The sequence below is a fragment of the Chenopodium quinoa genome, unplaced genomic scaffold (genome assembly GCF_001683475.1).
Source record: "Chenopodium quinoa cultivar QQ74 unplaced genomic scaffold, ASM168347v1, whole genome shotgun sequence".
Lineage (NCBI taxonomy): Eukaryota > Viridiplantae > Streptophyta > Magnoliopsida > Caryophyllales > Amaranthaceae > Chenopodium > Chenopodium quinoa.
This window is the reverse complement of record NW_018745461.1, coordinates 1,926,746-1,948,841: the sequence shown is the minus strand read 5'-3', so window position 1 is coordinate 1,948,841 and position 22,096 is coordinate 1,926,746. Positions and strand designations below refer to the sequence as shown.

Here is a 22,096-nt window from a genome sequence, read left to right as displayed (position 1 = left end):
AGCTCCTAAGTTATTACAAACAGTCCCAAGATCAATCTCTCCCCACTAACAACTTACAATTTGCATAAGTATAACATAACTAACTGTTTATTTTTTTGCCAAACAAAAATTGGATGTTGAATAAAAAGTTGCACATGGACGGAGGGCCTCATAAATGTTATCATGTTATGTCATTGTAGCCTTGATACTAAATCAGGTCTAATTTTAACTTATTTTCAATAATTAAAAAAAAAAATCTTACTTACACCGTTACACCCCCAGGTGCAAGATGTATCTAAAGGTATTTCTCGATCATTTGATGATTGATGCAAAGGTATTAAATCATCTAATAACTGAAAATTTTCCTTAGAAAGAGATTGAATCAGAATAGCACCAATTAACTAAAGATTTTCTTAGAAATTTTTGATGATCATAACTCATGGTTGTTTGCCAATTTTGGAGTTTTTTTTTTTTTTTGACAAAGGATACAAACAACTACATATTAATATTAAAACAAATAGAGTGAATTGCCGCTTCTCCGGCAATTTGGTGAGCTCTGTGGACGCGCTGGCGATTCGCCTTATGAATACCACAAACTTGGAAGCGCGAGGCAAGTTGCTAAATTCTCCGAATAAGCCATTTATAAGCGATGCTACCCTGACCCTCTCCACGAAGCAAGGAGACCAAATTATATGAATCAGTAAAAACCGTAAGAGACAAAATCTCGGAATCTAAAGCCCATACAAGCAAGCTAAAGCCTCCGCATGTAAAGGAGAGGAGCAAACCCCGTAGTTGCTACCTCCAGTAATCCGATCATCCAACGGATCCTCATTATCCATGCACCAACCCATTCCAGCTTGTAGAGAATCTTTAAACCAGGAGCCATCAATCTGAAGTGAGAGTAAACTCCTGTCAGCTTGGCCTGCACCCCCAATTTTGGAGTTGGTGATGGTAATTGTGGGCTTTTGAGGTTGCAAAAGGTGTGATAATTTTGTGAATTAACAAAAAAAAAAAAAGGTGGGAATTTTATTTAGAAAAACAATGTACTTGAAGAAATTTTATTTTACTTTTTTTCATTTTAGCATATTTCGCTTCAAAATGAGACATTATTAACCCGTTATGCTTGCACTCGTCCCAAATTTTAAAAATGATCACTATACACATTTCGTGCAATAGCTGGTTCCTACAGGCGCTGTACGGTGCAACGTACAATCGTTTTGTAGGAAAGAACATGATATATAAAAGTAATGAACATAAAGTTATAGTGAAAAGAACATACTATTAAAATGTAATGAACATATACCTAAAGTAAAAATAACATACCATCAAAATGTAATGAACATATACCTACAGTAAAAAGAACATATTTGCACCAAAAAAATAAATAAAAAGAACATATGTTTATGTTCATTGATCAATTAGTGTAATGTACTTTATTTGCAATATAATTATTTGCAATATAATGATCATTGCTTAATGTGAAAAGTTTATTAAATTTTGTCTTCAAATTAGGGTGGTTATATATAGATAAAGTTTATTACATAATATTATCATGTTCTTTATTAATATCACAGATGTTCTTTACATATGAAAAAAATATATAAAATTGGATGTTCGTTACAAAACAATTATATGTTCTTTACAAAATAAATGTATGCTCTTTACAAAATAATTACATGTTCTTTTTGCATTTTTTGGCTGTACCAAGCAAGGTACAGCCGCCTGCACCTTAAAATTTTCACATTTCGTGACCAACCATCGTACTTGGCTGTGTCGCTCGGGCTCGTGGTAAACTCGTTCCTGCCATATCGAACCATTTCGTGCCATCCTATGATCCTACTCTCAGTTCCCAAATCAAATTTTCATCTTCTATTCTATTCTTGTTCCCTCCATTTTTAAAACTCACTCAGACAAAAAAAAGAAAGCTCACAATTCAAAAACCTCCTCTTCTTCAGAAACTTCTAGTAGAAATCATCAACTCTACCATTTCAATTAGGTACGCCGATTTCTCTCTCCTATATACATTGATGAACTAGGGTTTAGTCTTATATTTCTTTCTTAATTGAATAATTCATGTTTGATTAATTGTTCTTGTCAATAAAATGTTTGATTAATTGTACCATTTGCATTTCTTATAATTTTGATGTTCTTGCGTTTGATTTTGTTTCGATATTCATGCCATTTTAGTTAATTTAGTCTTGTCCTGTAGAATGTGATCTTGAGTTCATATTTCAATTGTAGTTGTTAATGATTTTCAATTTTTCATTCTTACATTTTTAATTTGATTTTGATTTTCTGAATGTGTGTTCTTGAGAATTCTTGGTTTGTCTTAATACAAATTTTACATTTGCGTTGAATTTGATATTAATTTTTTTGAATGTTGTTTTTGTGGGTATTGAATTTTGGTTAATTAAGTTGAAGAATCAGAAATTTTAATCTCAATTGAACAGATTATATGATTGTGATGATGATTATTATTGATAGTGCTATGATTTCAATCTAGGGTTTTTTGGAACTTTGCGATTATGAAGACTCCAAAGAAAGATAGGATTAGCTATTTACCCGACGAATTATTGATTCACATTCTTTCATTCCTTCCTATGAAAGAGGCTGTGGCTACTAGTGCTTTGTCGAAGCGATGGAAGAAAACTTACACCTGGTTATCACGCCTCGAATTCGATGCCTTCCCTATATGTCATTGTCAGAAACGTCCATATTTGATTGACTCTTACCATGCTTTTGAGATGTATGTTGATAATGTATTGAAAGCATCTCAATCTCAGAAGATAACCACTTTTAGACTTCATTTTGGGGGTTACTGTGAGATCAGATACCCGTCTTCTTGCAATCGAGTTTGTTTCCCTGATATGGAACCTATGCGCTTGAATGCCTGGTTAACTTTTCCCTTAGCCCGAGCAGTTAGGGAACTTGACATTTATGCTCGTGTGAGGACACCTGGAAACCTACCATCAACAATATTTGTTTGTGGAACATTGGAATTGTTGAAGCTCGATGTCAATCTTGATCTTGATGTTCCTTTGTCTGTGAGGTTGCCAAACTTGAAAGAGTTTAATCTCTCTTTAATCTTCTTCCCGTTTGATGACTCTGTGGCTAGGCTAGTTTCGAGCTGCCCATCCCTTCAACGCCTTGATCTGTATGGTGCCTGGTTACCTGAGGCTCCTCTTGTAATTTCTTCACCTTCGCTTCATAGATTAGCTATAGAGAATGTTTTAGAATATGATGGCCGAATGTGTAAGGTTGAGTTTAATGTTCCTAACTTGGAGTATCTAGATCATTTTGACACATGTCCAAGGAGCTACTCTATTGCACATCTGAATGCTCTAGTCGAAGCGGACATTGAACTAGTTGAAGGATGCGGTTTTGATAGTAGGGTTGTACTGGGCTTTGTCTGTTTGATGTCCAATGTTCAGCATTTGTCTCTGCGTTATTGGCTTGTATTGGTGCGTCCTTCTATCCTTTTCATCCTTATGAGTTCTGACTGGGCTTCAATTATATTCTGCCTTTTTTTATCTAACTGGTTTTCCCATTGGTCTAGGGTTTACACTATGTAGATGCTTCTGAACTCAACCGTATGCTGCCAGTCTTTCGTAATCTGAAAAGTTTGAGGCTTGGTTGTTGTGGCTATTATGATTGGAATAAACTGTTGATGGGGCTGTTAAATTGTGCGCCTTTCCTAGAAGAACTTACTTTAACACAGGTTAATGTGATGTTTGATTTTGATCCCAAGCTCTCAAAAATGACTATCACTCTTATTATTGTATTTGCAGAGGCTCTTCTGATTTACAATTTTACATGCAACTGCATATTATTATTCTTGTAATTGTAGCTAATTATCTTATTATCTGACTTATCTCTCATATTTTCAGGGAATCAGATACGTAGGTGATGAAACTGACGATGCTTATATGATGGTGTCTGATCGGGACTGTCAGCCTTGGAGAAGAACTCAAACAGTACCATCTTGTTTGGGGTCTCATTTCAAAAAGTTTGTAATAATGGAATGTTACCATTCAGAATTGGACCGGGAAATCATAAAGTATTTTATGAGAAACTCATTAGTTTTGGAGGAGTTGGTGGTTGTAGTTTGTCATCCTTCAGTTACACAGGCAGCAAGGACATATTATGAGGAGTTACCAAGAGCCTCGATCACTTGTTCAGTAACTGTAACAGACAAGTGATTTTCTTTGGGTCTCATATTGTGAGCACTCTCAAATAATGGATGTAATACTCTTTAGTGGTTAGAATAAGTAGTACTGTTGTTTTGTATAGACAGTTTGGAGTCTGATGTTAGGATTTAGATGATGTCTTGTTTGCAGTTCGCGACTTTACAGTGATGAGTACTTTATATTTGGGTGTTAGTGCTACTATAGTCAGAGAGGCATGACTGATTTCAAGTAGTTAAGAATCTTATCTTCACTGCTAAACTTCTGCTGTTCTTCTGAACTTCATGTTAAGCTGCAGGTGAAGAGGAGATTCGAAGTTCCTGATTTGAGTTCTATTAATTTCTGTTCAGGCTTCCAGTAGCTACTGGAATAATACATTTGTATAAATATTTTAACCATTGTATAGGTTATATGTTGCTATAGAGGTTTCCTTTTCTTCCTTTGCGCATAGCTTGTAAAGAATTTGCTATCAATACAAAGTTACAAACATTACTTGCTTTCCAAAAGAAAATAAAGTGTGGTAAAAAGTTTTCTCTGATTAAAATGATTATCATATGTTGACAGGTGGGTTATTTTAAGAAGATCCAATTAACTTTTGTGAGCAATCTCCGTGTTTACAATCCCTACTTTTTAAAAAAATTTAGAAGTGTTTGAAAATTATACCCTCTAATAGAACACGAAAGAAAACACCATTTCGAAGTTAATGAGAAAACTCTCATTTCTTTCCTAATAAAAACCTTCAATTACAAAATTAACTCGAACATGATCCAATTGAATAGCTAAGCTTTAGCGTTTTGTTAATTTTTATTACCAATCCAAATTTAATACGTGACCAACACACAAGTTAGGGAACACAAACCATTTACCCGAATTGCAAGCTCTAGTAACCAGTAACCCACCTCAAAATAAAAAAGTAAAATTATTGGCAAACAAAATTACATCATCCGAATGAAACAGGATGATCATTCCGAAATCGGAAACAATCTCGATTAACCAAAACCCATTTATATTATCAATTGATTTTCAGCAATGGCGCCAATATTCACTGCAAATTTTTGTTCTACAGCCATGCAAATGGTAAAATTTCTTCCTTTTTTTCTGCTCCAATTTTAATGTTTTACTTGCAATTTCACAAGATTGTTTGTAAATCTACTACAACATATTAAAGAAAGTTTTGAATTTGTTGGTATATACATAAATATTGATGAAAAATTTGGACTTTAACTCATAATTGTTTTAGATTACCTGTTTAAACTGGAAATATTATTGGTTGAACTATGCTTAAGATTTAAGATGTTAAGAGTATCCTTAATCTTGTTACTGTAAATTTGAAGATGGGTTAATTATTTGGAAATATGGGTTAATTTCAGAAGATGGGTATGTTGATTTATATGAATTGGCAGCTTAATTTTCTTTGCGTGTGGCAACAAAGGCGCAATGATGTAGACGAGATTTGACGAGGTCTTAAGAAATTGGGCTGCTTAGTTATTGTGTATAGAGTATATTTGACTTAGTTTTTTGAATGTAAAAATACTTCTAGCATGCTTTATATTATTCATAATTGCCCTTGCTTGTTGAAAATAAATTATGAATTCATGTCAGAAAAGCGAATTTGTATGAGCACAACTGTTGATTTCTACACTGGTGATTCAAATTCCAACTTCATATTTTGATTAAATAGACCGAGTAGTCGAGTACCTTAAATATAACTCAAAACTATGCTATGATTTATCTTCTACAATAAAGTTGTGAATTTGATAAATGTATCACATTCTTACTAATGTTTGAGGCTGAGATCACAAGAATGGTAAAATAATGTGGTAATGATATTTGGGTGCATAAGATATTGTTGTCTTCTAGTTAAACAACCCAAACTTATTACATTTAAGCTAAAGATTGACGGATTTTGAGGAAGAAATGAAGAGCATTCTTTTGAAACACAAGTTCAATTGGTCAACAATTAATTGAAAATTTCTATTTTCTTGGCATCCACATTCCACAACCTTTCTTCTCCTTATAAAACCTGCATAGTTTATGTGCAAAAGTGTAATGATCGACGGGTTAAGAAATACTATAAAAATACATAGTTCCGCCATTTTAGCCATTGGTGGAAAATGTGTGAGGGAGGCAAAAAGAGAGCTCCTTTGTAATAAGAGTGAATCTAATCTAATAGCAAATTACCTAACCTTCATCCTCTTCACATTTATATGTTTCAATTTCTTCATTCCCTTTTTGTCACATCTAAACCATTTCTAATTTTTATGGACATTAGTTTGTTTACTTGCCATTATGCATTTGTTTTCTTATTTTTTTTGGTTTTTCAGTTCAGGAAGTGATTAGCTAAGGTTTTTAACCCACTTCTTATTTACCTACCAACTTTTTCCCTGCTTCCCTAACTTCCTTGGTTTGTTTACCTTTTCTCCTTCTAACTTTATTCATTCCCCCCTGTTGATGATGGGGGCTTTGCTCCGGAATTCGTTCACCATTGATCTTAAAGGGCTAGAACTATCCCATAAGCATCAAAGAATTTCGGCAAAGACCAGGAAAAAATGTTTTGTGCATTGCCAAAGTGGAAGCAACGTGACAAAGAGTGACAAGTTCACACCTATTTTGTCTGAGAGATCCACGTCGAAAAACACAGGTCATGGGGCAGCCATAATGGATCCAAGCAGCAGTTTGGTATTAAACCCAAATGGGAAAACTCCGGCTGATCTTGTGGCTAAGGACCTGGCACCTTATAATGGGGCATCGAGTACGTTAGCTCAAGTCCAGGAGGGGATTGGGATTGTCAAGTTCCTCAGAGGGAAGACTTTCTTTGTCACTGGTGCAACTGGATTTTTGGCTAAAGGTGCTCCTAATATATATATATGTTTTTACTTATAGTCCTATAAAACTATTAAGCTAGAAGACAGGCTCTTTGACACACCACTGTGCTCACTTTTCTTACCGGGCTTTGTAACTTTGCATGCAGTTCTTATAGAAAAGATCCTAAGGACAGTACCTGATGTGGGTAAGATATATGTCCTAATCAAGGCAAAGAACAAGGAAGTTGCATCCAAGAGGTTAAAAAATGAGGTATTTTCTTTATCTAGTGAACAAATTTTAATGTGCATGCTTTTTGTTTCGATTATGCTAAATAAGGATTTTTGTATTGTTATAAGATCATGAATACAGAGATTTTCAAGTGTCTCCAACAAATCCATGGGAAGTCATATGAAACCTTCATGCTTAGCAAGCTTGTCCCGGTGGTTGGTAATATTTGTGAATCTAATCTTGGGTTAGATGAGGCTTCGACGAGCATGATTGCTGAAGATGTAGATGTTATAGTGAATTCTGCTGCTAATACCAATTTCCATGAAAGGTGAAGTACATCTTATTCTGAATTTTGTTTTATTAATTTTGAATTCCCTTATATATCCGTTCTACAACTTGCATAAATCATCATGTTGTGGGTACTGAGATTTTCTTGTCAATCCAGGTATGATGTTGCAGTTGATATCAACACACGGGGACCTGGCCGGGTAATGGCCTTTGCCAAAAAGTGCAGGAAGCTTAAACTCTTCCTGCAAGTTTCGACTGGTAAGACTTTGCGTCTCAACTCTGATGTCTATATTATTAATACACACATACAGCCGTAGCTCAGTTTGAGGAAGAATATGATTTTATGATATTATCTAAAATGCAGCTTATGTGAATGGACAAAGGCAAGGGAGAATTATGGAGAGGCCATTTAGGAAAGGAGAAAGCATCACAGAGGAAAATACTGTAAATGGGAGTCTACCTTGTCCAATGCCTCTTTTGGATGTTGAGGGTGAGCTAAACCTAGCTTTTACATCAGCAGAAGGTTTTGAAGAGAATAAAGTATCCCAGAAGATGAAAGAGTTAGGCCTAGAGAGGTAAGAAATCTCGGCTTGGTTTATAGAATTGAAGTATAATGAATATATCTTGTATAGAGATAGAAGAGATAGATCTGAGTATGTATAATTTATGGATTCTTTTTAATTAACTACAGGGCAAGAAAATACGGCTGGCAAGATACTTATGTGTTCACCAAGGCTATGGGAGAGATGCTGCTTGGCAGTACGAGAGGAGATGTACCAGTGGTCATCCTTCGACCTAGTGTCATCGAAAGCACTTATAAAGATCCATTTCCTGGATGGATTGAAGGCAATAGGTATAATATTGCTATGTCATAAACCTTAGTTTGTACAAGATTTTAGATTAGCATCTCCTGTTATCTCATATATATTTCTTCATGAAAATTTTAATCTCTATTCAGGATGATGGATCCAGTAGTTACATACTATGGAAAAGGATTGCTTTCTGGTTTCCCAGTTGACCCGTTTGGGGTGATTGATGTTGTAAGAAGCTTTACCTATCATCCTCTGGCTTTTAGTCATGCATCTTAGCTAAGTCTATGTTTAAAGGTCATTTACCCTTCATGAAAAGAACTAAAGAAGTCAACACACTTAATCTGCAAAGTCAGCCTATTTTAAGCCTAATATAATGTGAAGCACAACTTTTATGAATTTGTATATTGTTGCAGTCCATTAATCAGCATAATGCCATGTGAAAGACTTTTATTCAATTCAAAATAGTTAAATCCTTCAAAGACCTACATTCAGAAGGGCACTAGAACCCTCTGGAAAACAGGGCAGTGTTACACAGGCCACTAGGGTATTCTAACATATGCTATCTTTAGCATTGCAAACAGATATCTTTTCTTAAGCTACCGCACCTAAGTTTGTCAGATATTTTTCCTGGCACGAACTCATGACTTGAGTAACAATATGAGTGAATCTTAGGTGAGAGTATATCCTGTTAACTTATTGTGAGACGTTAAAAGTTAACCTTAATAAAGGTCAAAAGGCTTTCCTTTAAATAAAAAGTCAGCCCACTCTCACAATAAGTCACAAGATATCAGGGATGTACTCCCATCTTATGATATATCTTAAAATAGTGTGTGTGTGTGTCTGTGTGTTTTTTTTTTAAAGCTGCTCCTATATTAAAGGTCTCTGTTATAAGTAAAATGCAGCCACTCTATACTATTTTAATGTCTTCCATTACAATCATATTTCGCAATATGAGTAGTAACACCAATTTTTTCCCTTTAATTTGTTTTACAGGTTCCAGCTGATATGGTTGTTAATGCTACATTAGCAGCTATAGCAAAGCATGGAACAGCTGGGAAACCAGAAATAAGTGTATACCAAGTAGCTTCATCAGTTGAAAACCCATTGGTTTATGGAGATTTAGGGGACTTGCTTCACCAATACTTCACGAGATGGCCATGCCTAGACACACAAGGAAGACCAATTCAAGTCGAGCCCTTTAAGTTCTATGGATCAATGGATGATTTCTCGTCTCATATATGGAGAGAGACAGTACGTTACATTAGTTCGTCTATGATGCCATCACCTAATGGAAAACAGTCGAAGAAAATCGAAAATTTGTGTAGGAAAGCTGTGGAGCAAGCTAAACACCTTGCCAGTGTATATGAGCCATACAGCTTTTATGGTGGAAGGTGAGTCCAAACAAATTTAGGTATCAGAAATTATGCAAAATTTGTCAATTTTTTTGAAGCTCACCTTGTATTTTTTAAGGATGACTTAGCTTAAACCAGTAACATCCATGAGGCATCATTCTTAAATTTGAATACACAAGAAGATTGCATTTAGTTGCAATTTTGAAAAGCCACCCACCCTCTATTTTATCATTTCTTTTTCCCAAACACGCTGAGAGATGGACTGCTTATAAAACATTTAGGAAAATATAAGATCATTTTCCAACATGTAAGAATTCTGTTGTGCAAAATTTTGCAGGTTTGATAACAGCAGTACAAGTTCATTGATGGAGAGCATGTCGGATGAGGAGAGGAGGACGTTCTACTTTGATGTTGGGAGCATAAACTGGACGGATTACATATGCAGTATCCATATTCCAGGTCTAAGAAAGCATGTCATGAAAGGAAGAGGACAGAGCAGCTAACTTGTAGTATTATCATTTATTTTTCCATCAGTGTTAAGTAAATCCAAAATCCTTTTGTGTTCATTTCAAAAAATAAAATTAATTTGTATGCCTATTTTTATGTCATTTATATGATTAGCACCCTTGATCGAGGCATCAAAGTGATAGAAATGAATGATGTTGCCTTGAATAAACGAATGTAATTCATCATGTATGTAATGACAAGCTCCTCGGAAAAGGGTTTTACTTTCGTGTTTTGGAAGGATTGTAGCTGTGCAGTAGGTTTGGAACTGAACAGATAAGTTGATTTATTTCAATCTTGCTCACAGTATACATGAAATGTCCATTATTTGGTTGTTGCACAATTTGTGTATCAAAATTATGGTAATCCACTAAGAATTGTTTACTGCTTAAGAATTGAGCATAATGTATTATCTACTTCATCTAACAGGAAACAAATGCAGAGCTCCCTCAAAAAATCTCTTTTCCTTGCAAAGTCAAAATGTTCTCATAAACACCAAAGGGGCAAAGATGCACCCACACAATATTTCGAAAGGCATTACCATAAACATTGATATACCACCAAAACTATTTAGGAGGCCATGCATGTTTACATGTTAGAGCCGGTCAAAACCAAATTGCTCCGATGTTGGGCTGGTCTTAGGCCAAGGAGTTTAGCCTGGCATGCCGGGGTTTATAACTCAGTTTGAATAGCCTATTTTACCTCACTTTATCCTATGAATTGATGAATTTAACCCGAAATTTTTTCTTTAACACTTTGGGTTGCTAAACCGTCCCTTAAAAGATTTTTAGTACTGACTACTAACCCGGCTCGCCCCGATCCATGACCAGCTCTTTTACATAAGAAATTTCTGGGCCCTTAAGTCTTAACCATTCCAAGAAATCCACAAACCTAAACTACCAAGGCAATACTACATCACTAATACCTCCACCAATTAGTAATCACTGCATAATCCAGATATCAACCCCAGAAATATCAAATAACAAGATGATGCGCAAATCATTATCAACTATTTTCCTAAATTCCTTGAAAAAAACCCTGAAAATCCAAAACCCAACTCTAGAATCATCTACAAAAAGCTTCAGCAGTTCAATTTGCAATTGGGATTCAAGTTCTGCTGCAAAAGAGAAGGTTGATTGCGTTGTAATTGGAGCTGGAATTGTAGGAATTGCAATTGCAAGAGAATTAGCATTCAAAGGAAGAGAAGTTTTGGTGATTGATTCTGGTCCCACATTTGGTACAGTCACCAGTTCTCGCAATAGTGAAGTCATACATGCTGGCATTTACTATCCTCCTAATTCTCTCAAGGTCTATACTTTTTGCAACTTTTCTTGAATTGGGTTGATATTATGTGAAATTTTAATTAATGGGTTGGGTTGATTTAATGTTATAATAAAGTATTTCTTGATTTGAAATGGGTTGATATAATTTGAAGTTTTAATTAATGGTTTATGTTGATTCAATGTTACAATGAAGTATTTATTGACAAATTTGTAGTTGTATACTAGTGTAGTTATTTGTATCGACTTATTGATTCAATGTTATCGTGCTTTCGAGTGTAGGATCTAAATGTAATTGTTGGCATACTTGAGTGATATTAGCAGCCTCTTGTAAATGGCCTCTGGCTTCTATCAATTTCAATTGTATAAGATGGACCTGTTGATTTAATTGAGTAGAGTGGCATTAGATAGTTGAGGATGTGTAAGTTCATCTTCATGAAACTTGAAATTGTCCAATCCAGGGAGGATGAATGTGGTGCTACCTTTGAGGCCCCGTAGTAATCTGGATGGCTGTGGTAGTTTATGATTATGGCGGTTCTATACTTCTATGTGGTTAACTAAGTATATTACCATGAGTTGGAAGTATGGCTCTTGATGGAGAATGGTGGCGGGTGTGATGGTGTTGGGGTGGTGGTGATGGTATTGGAGTGGTTTGTACTTTAGGTTGAGCTTTTATGTAGTAGATCAGGAACTGAGAATTGCTTAGTATATGTAAAATTGTATTTGTTGGGTTCTGTATTATTTGATCCACCTGTCATAAAGTCTTTTCCCTCCCAACCCATGTTCAGAATTTTGGTTGATAGATTTACTGTAGTGGCTAAATTAGAATTGAACTGATGAAACTAAATAACAACTGTGACCCATATCCGATGAAGTATGAACCTTTTTCATGAGTTATTGATCAGGGATGCTAATCCATTTCTGCCTTTTGGTAAAATTTGATAATGCTTGGACCCCTCACAGCCTCACCCTTAAACGAATTAATCAGATAAAATTTTGATGTCCCATAGGCCATAGGTAAGATCTATAAGACTGTATTGCATAGTTGGTTTGCATATTTACTCAAATTGTTCTGGTTAAACCTTCATTTTTGGAATTTGAAAAATTTACAGTCTAGCTACTTGATATGGGGTTCAGAAGAATTTCAATGTACATTTTGCAGGCAAAATTTTGTGTCAAAGGAAGAGATATGGTGTATAAGTATTGTTCAGAGCATGATGTCCCTCACAAGCAGATAGGTAAGCTTATTGTTGCTACTCGAGAATCAGAGGTTTCAAAATTGAATGAGCTATTGGTCCGTGGAAGTGAAAATGGGGTTAATGGTCTGAGATTGATGGAGGCATCTGAATCTATGAAGATGGAACCAGAACTACAATGTGCAAAAGCCTTGTTTTCACCTGTTTCGGGAATTGTTGATACCCATTCTCTGATGCTTTCTTTAGTGGTATGTGCTTAATTTTCCTTGTTAAATGGCATTCACAGAGCTCGAAAATTTGCTATGCTCTGTTTGTCTTCGAAGTAATGATTGGAAATTTACAGGATGTTGCTGGGAATTGAGTTCAGGGAGAAGCTGAAAATTATGGAGCAATATTTTCCTACAATACTGCTGTTCTTGGAGGCAACATAAAAGCCAACCAAGTTGAGCTTTTTGTGACGGGAAGCCAGCATTTAGACAACTGGAATGAGGGGGATAGATTACAAGCTGAACTTAGGCTTCTTCCTGAAGTTGTAATCAATTCAGCTGGCTTGGCTGCTGTTCCCCTTGCTAAGAGACTGATGGGCCTTGATAGTTCTTACATTCCTACTGCTTATTATGCTTGTGGTCACTATTTTTCTTTGTCGAAAACTAAGGGGTCCCCTTTTAGGCATCTGATATATCCAATTCCAGAAGATGGTGGATTAGGAGTTCATGTAACACTAGACTTAGAGGGCCAGGTGAAATTTGGGCCTGATGTCGAATGGATTAGTGGGGTTTCTGATATTGCAAGCTTTTCAAACAGGTAATTTTTTTTTTTGCCCTGAGAATTAGCAGCTCCTGTATTTGTGTTTCTATATTTCCAATTTTATGTTTTTATTTTCAATTAGCTTAGAGGAACCCTTGGATTTGTGCACTCTATTCATATTTATAACTTTGCGACTTATCCTTGATCTTCTGAAACTAGTCAGATTATCTTTTTTTGATCCAAGTTGGTGGTAAGTAGTATGTAGTAACTGCAACTTGTTTCTTGATCCCGATCATGTTCTACAAGCCTTATTACATATAGTGACTTAAGCTATTTTTCATTTGAATGCATAACAATTTTTAAATCCACTCACCTTGATAGTTTTCTGTACCAATCAAACTTTTCATCGGCTCATCCTCAGATGCTGAATGCTCTTGGAATATAAAAAAACGGTTCAACAGTAAAACCCCAGTAAGGGTCTTGCCTTTGGTGAACATGCTTAAAATTTTAGTTAAATTTTGAAATGGTTGCGCCTACCAAACTACTTACTAGAATAATTTGTTTTATCTTGTACGTGTGGACTCCCTAAGCTCTCCTTTTGTTGGGAAGTAAACTAGGTGGTGTTTATTTGAATTGTTTTAACTGTCTTTATAATTGAGGGAGATAATTAATGGTGTTTGGATATGATAATATATTAGTGATCTTCTCTCTTCCAGGTTTGATTACTCTGTACACCCTGATCGCAGTGAATTTTTTTATCCAGAGATAAGGAAGTACTATCCTCTACTGAAAGCAGGGTCACTGGAACCCGGTTATGCAGGGATACGGCCAAAACTCTCTGGTCCAGGAATGACCCCTTCTGATTTTGTAATACAGGTCAGTCTACACTTCCTAGTACAATACACAGGTTATGGTTTATGTGAATTTCAAAAATTACTTATGCTATCTTTTTTTATCAAACAGGGGCAAGATGTTCATGGAGTACCTGGACTTGTCAACCTCTTTGGCATTGAATCACCTGGTGTGACTGCAAGCATGGCCATTGCAGATTATGTGACTTCGAGGGTCCTCCATCAGATGTAGATTAGTGTCCACATAACAAGACTTGGGTTTCAACTTTCAATTCTTCTGCTTGCATTAGTTAATACAATTTCATGGTATCCGAATCCAACTCACAAACGTTATTGCTAGACCGCATAACCAATTTATACAATGGATAGAGGACCACGGACTGGTTTTAAGCGTAAATGACCCCTTAAGCTTTGTCATGGCATGTGAAATTCGCCTTCTTGAGTTGGTGCACTCTCCGGATTATTCTGCAAAGGAATTTGGAAGAAAAGGCACATTATGTGCTCATGATGTTATGATTGTAGTGCATTAGATTCTCTCATATAGGCATGGTTCATACTTTCATGTACCTACTTTTATGAGCACATTATGAGGCCATCTCATTCATGCAACATGAAAAAAAAAAGTATAAACCCATCTATTAATTATTTAACCACATGATGTTTCAGGTATTGTTGCAATTGAATAAGGAGGTACTTGAATTAATGATTGTGAAAATTGAAATTGCACTAGTTAGGACAAAAGTTATAGTTGAGGCATATAATGTGCAAAGATGTGTCAATTTTTTTGATTCAATTGATAGGGAGAGGAGAGAAGAAATTAAAGTGGGGAGGGGTGCTCTAAATTCACATCCATTAATGGTTATCTAAACTAGATATATTTATGTACACAAAATTTGAGGTATTTACATGTATTATACATGTAAATGACTCAATAATGAGTTTAAAATTAGGGCCTGTTCACATTTACTGAGCTGAACTGAAATGATTAGAGCTGAACTGAACTGAACCTGAATATTTTTGTGAGAGAGGGAAATTAAGAGCTGAACTGAGCTGATTGGAAGTGAACTAAACTGATTGGAGCTGAACTGAACTGAACTGAAATTAAGTAAATGTGAATAGGCCCTTACATGATTGATTTGAATTGAGATTCTAGTTAAAACTGAATTGATTCGAATTGAGATCTAGCCGAATCCAAAATAACATGATTCAAAATCTATAAAAACCATTTTGACCCAAATAAACCTAATTAAACTCGAATCGGAGTTCACCTGAACTCGATATAGCTCGACCTGAATTTGACTTAATCCGAATTCGATTTGTACTATAACATACTTGGATCCACCTTTGACTCAAATATAATTAAGCTTGACTTGGCTTGATTTGGTTTGTTTGGATAAATGGCTTGTCATTACCCGACCCATAGTGGGTCAACCTAAATTTCATCTGGGTACCCGATTTGACACCCATACATGTTGTATGTGTACAAATTTACAAGTCAGAAAATTTCGCTGGATGATAAAATTATGCATTATTTTTTATTCAAGATGGTTACAATTGTTTCAAATGAGCCTTAGGGTGTGTTATTGCCAACTTATACCAACTTATTTTGGATCAAATAAATCTAGATAAGTTCAGGGGTCTGAATCTTTGATGTTTGGATCATTACTTTGTCTCTAATGTCTTGAGGATTGTGTAGTAGTAGCCATTAGAATCAACAGTTCAAGAAAATTATTTTTTTAAAGCTTTGTAACTCAATTGAAAGACGTAATAAATATAATAAACAAAAAACCATATGTGAAAAGTGTCAAATATATTGAATAAATGATCTTTATTTCCATCAATAACCATAATCTTGAGTGAATTTTACTAAATAAATCACATTTCAAACGGATATGAGCACAAATTGAAAATTTAATTCGATATTATACTATAGATTGAACTCACATGAAATTTACACATTATATTTGGATTTAATCCCAAAGATTTTAACCATATACAACATCATAAAAGATACAAAATACAACGATTGAATTCTATATATACAACACCTAACAAAATGTGATATTTGTAATCTAATATGCCTGTAATCTAATACGAAGTCATGAGAGATTCATCCGAGTTCGAAATTCCAAAATTTTAAATTTCATAATTTCTAACTGATGATATATCTTAGATTAGATACTTAAAAATTTAAACCCAACTCAAAACGGAATTTTAGAAAACAATTTTGCACTCCCACCATCAAACTTAGTACTTAAGTGGAGAAGTATAAAAAATCTAACCTAAGTATGAAAATGGAGGAAATTAATTAAATAAATTACTTTTTTTTTTTTTGAAGACAATTATTTATTTATTTAATATAAAAAAAATCTATTCCGATTGAAACGTGTAAATGGCCGTCGACCGTCGTCTTTCCCACGCTATAGGGGGTTGATTCAATCCCAGATTTCCCCTTTTTTTTTCTCTCTTTGTCCCCTTTTTTCTTTCTCTCTCTTCCCCCAAATTCACAGCAAAATTACTCAGAAAATAAATCCAAATTTCTGCAAAAACCCAAAAAGAAAAAAAAGAAAAAAAATTCCCCTCTGCCACAAATTTCTCAACGCCAATCTCCTCTTTTTGTTTTTGCCCATTTATTTATTTTGAATTTCCCCCTATTTTTCATATTTTTTTCACCCCTTTTGGCTTTCAATATTAATTGAGCTGAAGTTTGCAAAATCTGAAGCTGCCCTTTTGAATTAATCATAAATTTCCGTTTTTTCTGAACTGGGGTTCTTGAATTTCTCTCTCTTTTTTTAATATTAGTTTGTCAACAGTCCCAGATTTTGACTTCTCTGATATCATCAATTTCTGGGTTTAATTCAAGTTCCCGAGTTTAAAGGGTGACTTCATGATAGTAACGGTCTAATTTACTAATTTCCCAGAAACCCAGTTTCAGATTTGTGAATTTTTGAGAAAAGGTGCCTTAATTTGATGCAAAGCTTCGTTCTTCTTTCTGGTAATTTTTTTATTAATATTTTTTTGGTTAAATTTTTATCTTTTACCCTAATTAGATCTTGTTGGAAGTGTAATAGTGTGGAATACATGCTGAATTTGAGGTGTAATTTTTGTATTGCAATATTTGATGGGTATGTTTAGAATTACCAAATGGTATTGATTTGTCTTTAAAATAGGTCATGCTGATGAAAGTTAGTACTTATTATTATTATGTTGATGATACAATTGACAGTTATAGAATTTGAAGTTATTATAGTTGCTTCTTCTTCATGTATTAATGTTAGATGATGATCACGCACTTATGAGTGAATTACTTTGTTTTTGTTTTGGAAGATGAGGTGAAATTGCATTATTTCAAGAGCATGTTTGAGCTGCTTTATAAGAACATTATAGGGAATACTTTCATTGGTTTGGCGTGAACGATTGATTGGCTATTTAGGTTGACTGTTGCGGCTTCTTAGTGAATGTGAGTAGGGAGCTGGAATTCGAGGCTTCGGTCATCATAGTTGCTCAGTGTTTCCTTTGTTTTTAATGGGTGATGAATGTCTTGTGTTGTAGCTAATTGGAGAGTATCATATAAGGTGTGGTAAGATGTTGCAAAAATCATGGGTGTGATTCTGAAAATCCAGCAGAACTTATTCTTCTTAAATTGGACTGAAATGTTAAGTCTCTTACAGACTAGTGTGTCTCAGTTTTTGTTCTGAAGGAATCTGAACTCTGGTACTTGTTAATTTATGGTAATGGGTTAGAAGGATCATACTTCGTATAAGACAATTAAGTATCAGAATGTTTAATGTTGATTCCGTTTTTTTTTTCTCTGCCTTAATTTCAGGCTATTCAACATGTACCACGCTAAAAAATTCTCGACAGTGAGCTTGGTCCCACATAAAACACAAGGGAGTGAGCCAGTTGCAAATGCTGGAGCCATGGGAAATTCTTCCATGAAGAGCTCAACACCTCCCGGAGGAGGAAGTGGGAAACAACGGCTAAGATGGACTGAAGATCTTCACAACCGTTTTGTAGATGCCATCACGCAACTTGGTGGACCAGATAGTGGGTATTTTCTTTTGAGCAATGAAATGTGTTGTTAAGTCAATGTCAATCCATGGTCCTGTGGACAATATTAGTTTACTAAGTCATTCCACGCAAATCAGTTTTTGTGGTTGCTGCTGGTCACTAGTTAACCTAGATGAACTTAACTAAGGCCTCTTACAAAGCTGTGTACTTAACTACTTAAATTGAAGGCTTTGATTGAGGATCCTTGTCAAAGGAAAAGAAAGGTTTTATTTGGTGCTACAGTTACAGAATTACATTAAATAAGTCTGTTTTGCTTACTGTGTTGGGCCTTGGAATACAAAATGCCTTTGATTTTGCTTGGATTTTACAAGGGCTTGCATGATAGAAATTTATCTCCTGCCACCTTAGCTCATGTCATTTTGAAATTTATGTTATGGGATGGTGGCTGTTGTTTTGACTGGAGTCTTTCTGGAAGATATGAACTCTATTCCTTCCTCCTTTTCTCCCAATTAGCTGTATATGTTATGGGGTGTACCTCCTTCTAGTCTCTAGGAAACCAGCATTATAGAAAATCTTTACCTTGTTTGATAGCTATATGACAAGACCTAGCCAAGATTGAATGTTTTAAGAATCAGGCTAGCTGTGAACCAGCTTTGGACTGATTCAGGAAGGATCTAATTTCAAATTTAAAACTCACTTTTTCTCCTCTTCCACTTCAATACCATTTTGCACTAAGTCTTACACATGCATTTCTCGTTCTATCTACCACTGAAGCCCATTTTTAAACGTGAGTTTTCATACAAACAAGACACTCAGTAGAGTATAGTGTAGTCTTGATGAGTACACAGGTCAGATTGTGGTTAGTAATTCTTGCTCTTCCTTTTTCCCTTATCTGCCACATAGTGTTTTCCTTTTCTCTGCTTTTGCAGCTTCTTGATATATATTTTCTTCTATTGTTGATGAACATATCATATCAAAGATCTCCTTCTATTCTTCCATATTTATCTCTCTTTGTTTTTTTTAATTATTTGTAGCACATTGTTGACACATATCTACTTCAAAAATATAAATATGATATAGGTAAAGGCTTGCATATAAGGAAGATTTGAAGTGGAAGATTTAGTCTTCCGAATGTATCTGAAACTTTTTATAATAGTAATAATTTACTAGGTCCTTGATCTGGAGATGATTATTATTATATATTTTTCTTGTTGCTGTCACTACAGAATACAGATTATTATTACATTTATTCTTTTATAGGCAAAGCCTTGGAGGGATTTTTTTTTTTAAGAAATAGACATGTAGTATAATATTCATTTGAAGCTAATATGTTTGGTTAAAGGGTTTTTTTTTTTTTTTTTTTTTTTTTTTTTTTTTTTTTTTTTTTTTTTTTTTTTTGGTGACAAGTGCTGAACAAGTTATTTTTCTATCAGTGTAGTTGAAATTTTTGAATGCCTTGCTGATGCTTACATGCTTGACTCAAATAATGTGATTTTCCAAGAAGAGTCTTTTGTACTACTGCTCGTTAATGCAAAGGGCCCCACACTTGTTACGGATTTTCTGGAGGATGTATTATTTTTCTTAAAAAATCTTTTCTTAGATGCTCTTGGAATACACTTGCATATTATTATTGTTAGAAATATGGCTCTTACAATCTTACTTGATTGTGTTTTTGCCAAGAAAACCTTGTTATTTATTAGTTTATCTGTTGAAAATATGAGAAGATTCATTATCATTTCTGTTTTGCAGGGGCAACCCCTAAAGGAGTTCTAAGAGTGATGGGTGTACCCGGACTTACCATCTACCATGTGAAAAGTCATTTACAGGTCCATCCTCAGTTTATTCCATATGCTCATAGTTTCACAGTTATTGGTTTATACTCTAGTAAAGATATAATCAGGATGGCAATTGTTTCAAATTATCATTCATGATGCTCAACCCAGTTGAATGTATCTTTTTTTGCAGAAGTATCGCCTTGCTAAGTATCTGCCAGAGTCGCCAAGTGACGGTACAGGTGCCTGCCTCTATACTCTGATTTTGATATATCTTCTTTAATTATCGTGTATTTAATGTAGACTTTTCTCTTGATTTATAGGTTCCAAGGACGAAAAGAAAGTTTCTTTGGATGGTTTAGCAAACGCAGATTCTTCCCAGTGAGTGTCTCCTAGCTTTATCCAATCTTCACATGCAATTTTCAGACCGTCCTGCTAGTACATAAGCTGCACACGACATGGGCGTTGATACTATTATTTGTTTTTATACTCCTATATCTACTGCTTTTCAGGGGATTACAGATTAATGAGGCACTTAAAATGCAAATGGAGGTCCAGAAACGTCTTCATGAGCAGCTTGAGGTTAATATTTATGATTCTATTCTTTTGTTTATTGATAGAAAGGACTTGATTTTTTGAGCAATTTTAAGAACTTGCTCTTCTTTAGATGTCACTCTGAGCCTTTATATTTTTATAGTAGGCCACATTTAATTCAAGATTTCAAGGTCATTTATGAGGAAATATTTAGAATACCATAACCATCTTTAACGGTTTATAAACTTTCCTCTCCACGTTACCAATGCAATTTCTATGGAATTCGATGATAGCCTATTTCAAATAAGAGGGGGGGGGGGGGGGTGGGGACATAGAACTCAAGATGTAATGTAATTAAGAAAGTGGCTACTTAGGACAGGCTAAAATAGAATGTGGCCTGATTCTGTAAGGGAGTAATATATTTCATTTTCAAACAAGAATTTGACCTAGTATTATGTGGTTCATGTTGCTGATTTTATAACTATATATAGGATACATCTTATGGGCACAGATCTAGTAATTTATGCTTCTGAAATCAGTGATTTAACCATATATTCTCTGAGATATATATCCTCAGTAACTTTTTTTTTCTTGAAGGTGCAAAGGCAGCTGCAAATGAGAATTGAAGCGCAGGGGAAGTATCTGCAGAAGATCATAGAGGAGCAGCAGAAGCTGGGTAGTGTCCTCAGAGCTTCTGAAACACTGCCATCATCCAACAATGAAGATGGGGAAAGAGAAAAATCGGCAGATTCTCAGCCTGGTAGGGAAGCCTCACCAAGCCCCACATCTCCTCGGAAGAAGCAAAAATTGGATGATTCATCAACAAGCAACATCGATACTCTCTCAGTTCCTTTAGAGAATAGTTCGAAGAAGGCTCTCCTCGACCAGTGGGATCGGAATCTATATGGCTCCGCTGCTGGGTTTGGGCTCGACTTAGAAACGGAGTTCTATAAGCAGGAAAACAATGAATGCGAACAAAGAATTCCATCAGAATTGGATTATCCAGGTAGTTCTAAGTAGGGCAGAAGCGCATTTAGAAATTAGGGGCACTTTAATCCTGCATCATTCTTGAATGCACACCTGTTTTGTAAATAGTATTATCATCATTATACACATTTATAACAATGTAACTTGTAGTTGATTGTGTAAATTATTAAACCTTTGAAGTTGAAGTGTCATATTTGAGCTTTGGAGCTGAAAATTTCGACTAAGTTCTCTGAAACTTTTCGAATAAGAAAAATGGCTGGTGCTGTATTATTAGATGGTTGTGGTGGTTGTGATACGCAGAATGATACGAATCTCGGAGATTGCTGTACCTTTTCTCCACAACTGGTGGTGCTCAAATCAATCTCCATTATTGAGTTAAAAAAATTTGCAGCTTATAAAAGTTCTTCAACAAGACAATTATTTTGTGTAATTTAGGTGGTCCAGGGATTAGAGAATTGTTATTCATTTGGAGTTTTTGATTAGGTCAGGATTGTATTAGTTGGCTAAGAAATTTACTTTGTTAAATATATTATAGGATTGCCAGCTATTTGAAGTTGACAGGAATC

At 35.0% G+C, this 22,096-nt stretch overlaps 4 protein-coding genes across 9 annotated transcripts; all 4 read left to right on the top strand.

Moving 5' to 3' along the window:
• Nucleotides 1-1,567: 1,567 nt before the first annotated feature.
• On the top strand, nt 1,568-4,725 carry LOC110714953 (F-box protein At4g09920-like). Of its 2 annotated transcripts, XM_021893506.1 has the most exons (4): nt 1,568-1,975; nt 2,483-3,440; nt 3,536-3,697; nt 3,867-4,725. In XM_021893506.1, the coding sequence occupies exons 2-4, from the start codon at nt 2,505-2,507 to the stop codon at nt 4,176-4,178; spliced, it is 1,410 nt and encodes a 469-aa protein (XP_021749198.1). In that variant the 5' UTR covers nt 1,568-1,975; nt 2,483-2,504; the 3' UTR covers nt 4,179-4,725. The 2 variants fall into 2 exon arrangements, with proteins under 2 accessions (XP_021749198.1, XP_021749199.1); XM_021893507.1 differs by lacking the exon at nt 1,568-1,975 and having other exon boundaries at nt 2,118-3,440.
• Nucleotides 4,726-5,125: 400 nt separating this feature from the next.
• Nucleotides 5,126-10,425, top strand: LOC110714887 (fatty acyl-CoA reductase 2-like). Of its 2 annotated transcripts, XM_021893438.1 has the most exons (10): nt 5,126-5,240; nt 6,661-7,011; nt 7,135-7,238; nt 7,325-7,524; nt 7,642-7,742; nt 7,849-8,059; nt 8,176-8,337; nt 8,443-8,524; nt 9,290-9,687; nt 9,986-10,151. In XM_021893438.1, the coding sequence occupies exons 2-10, from the start codon at nt 6,822-6,824 to the stop codon at nt 10,149-10,151; spliced, it is 1,614 nt and encodes a 537-aa protein (XP_021749130.1). In that variant the 5' UTR covers nt 5,126-5,240; nt 6,661-6,821. The 2 variants fall into 2 exon arrangements, with proteins under 2 accessions (XP_021749130.1, XP_021749129.1); XM_021893437.1 differs by lacking the exon at nt 5,126-5,240 and having other exon boundaries at nt 6,615-7,011; nt 9,986-10,425.
• Nucleotides 10,426-10,785: 360 nt separating this feature from the next.
• On the top strand, nt 10,786-14,993 carry LOC110714898 (L-2-hydroxyglutarate dehydrogenase, mitochondrial-like). Of its 2 annotated transcripts, none has more exons than XM_021893453.1 (5): nt 10,786-11,460; nt 12,595-12,876; nt 12,996-13,432; nt 14,139-14,251; nt 14,339-14,434. In XM_021893453.1, the coding sequence occupies exons 1-4, from the start codon at nt 11,140-11,142 to the stop codon at nt 14,236-14,238; spliced, it is 1,140 nt and encodes a 379-aa protein (XP_021749145.1). In that variant the 5' UTR covers nt 10,786-11,139; the 3' UTR covers nt 14,239-14,251; nt 14,339-14,434. The 2 variants fall into 2 exon arrangements, with proteins under 2 accessions (XP_021749145.1, XP_021749144.1); XM_021893452.1 differs by having other exon boundaries at nt 10,791-11,460; nt 14,092-14,251; nt 14,339-14,993.
• Nucleotides 14,994-16,522: 1,529 nt separating this feature from the next.
• Nucleotides 16,523-21,803, top strand: LOC110714749 (myb family transcription factor PHL7-like). Of its 3 annotated transcripts, none has more exons than XM_021893292.1 (7): nt 16,523-17,221; nt 18,053-18,273; nt 19,987-20,063; nt 20,203-20,245; nt 20,333-20,390; nt 20,522-20,591; nt 21,141-21,803. In XM_021893292.1, exons 2-7 carry the CDS (start codon nt 18,063-18,065, stop codon nt 21,561-21,563), a joined length of 882 nt encoding a protein of 293 aa, XP_021748984.1. In that variant the 5' UTR covers nt 16,523-17,221; nt 18,053-18,062; the 3' UTR covers nt 21,564-21,803. The 3 variants fall into 3 exon arrangements, with proteins under 3 accessions (XP_021748984.1, XP_021748983.1, XP_021748985.1); XM_021893291.1 differs by having other exon boundaries at nt 16,525-17,221; nt 20,203-20,251; XM_021893293.1 differs by lacking the exon at nt 16,523-17,221 and having other exon boundaries at nt 18,102-18,277; nt 20,203-20,251.
• The last annotated feature ends 293 nt before the right edge of the window (nt 21,804-22,096 follow it).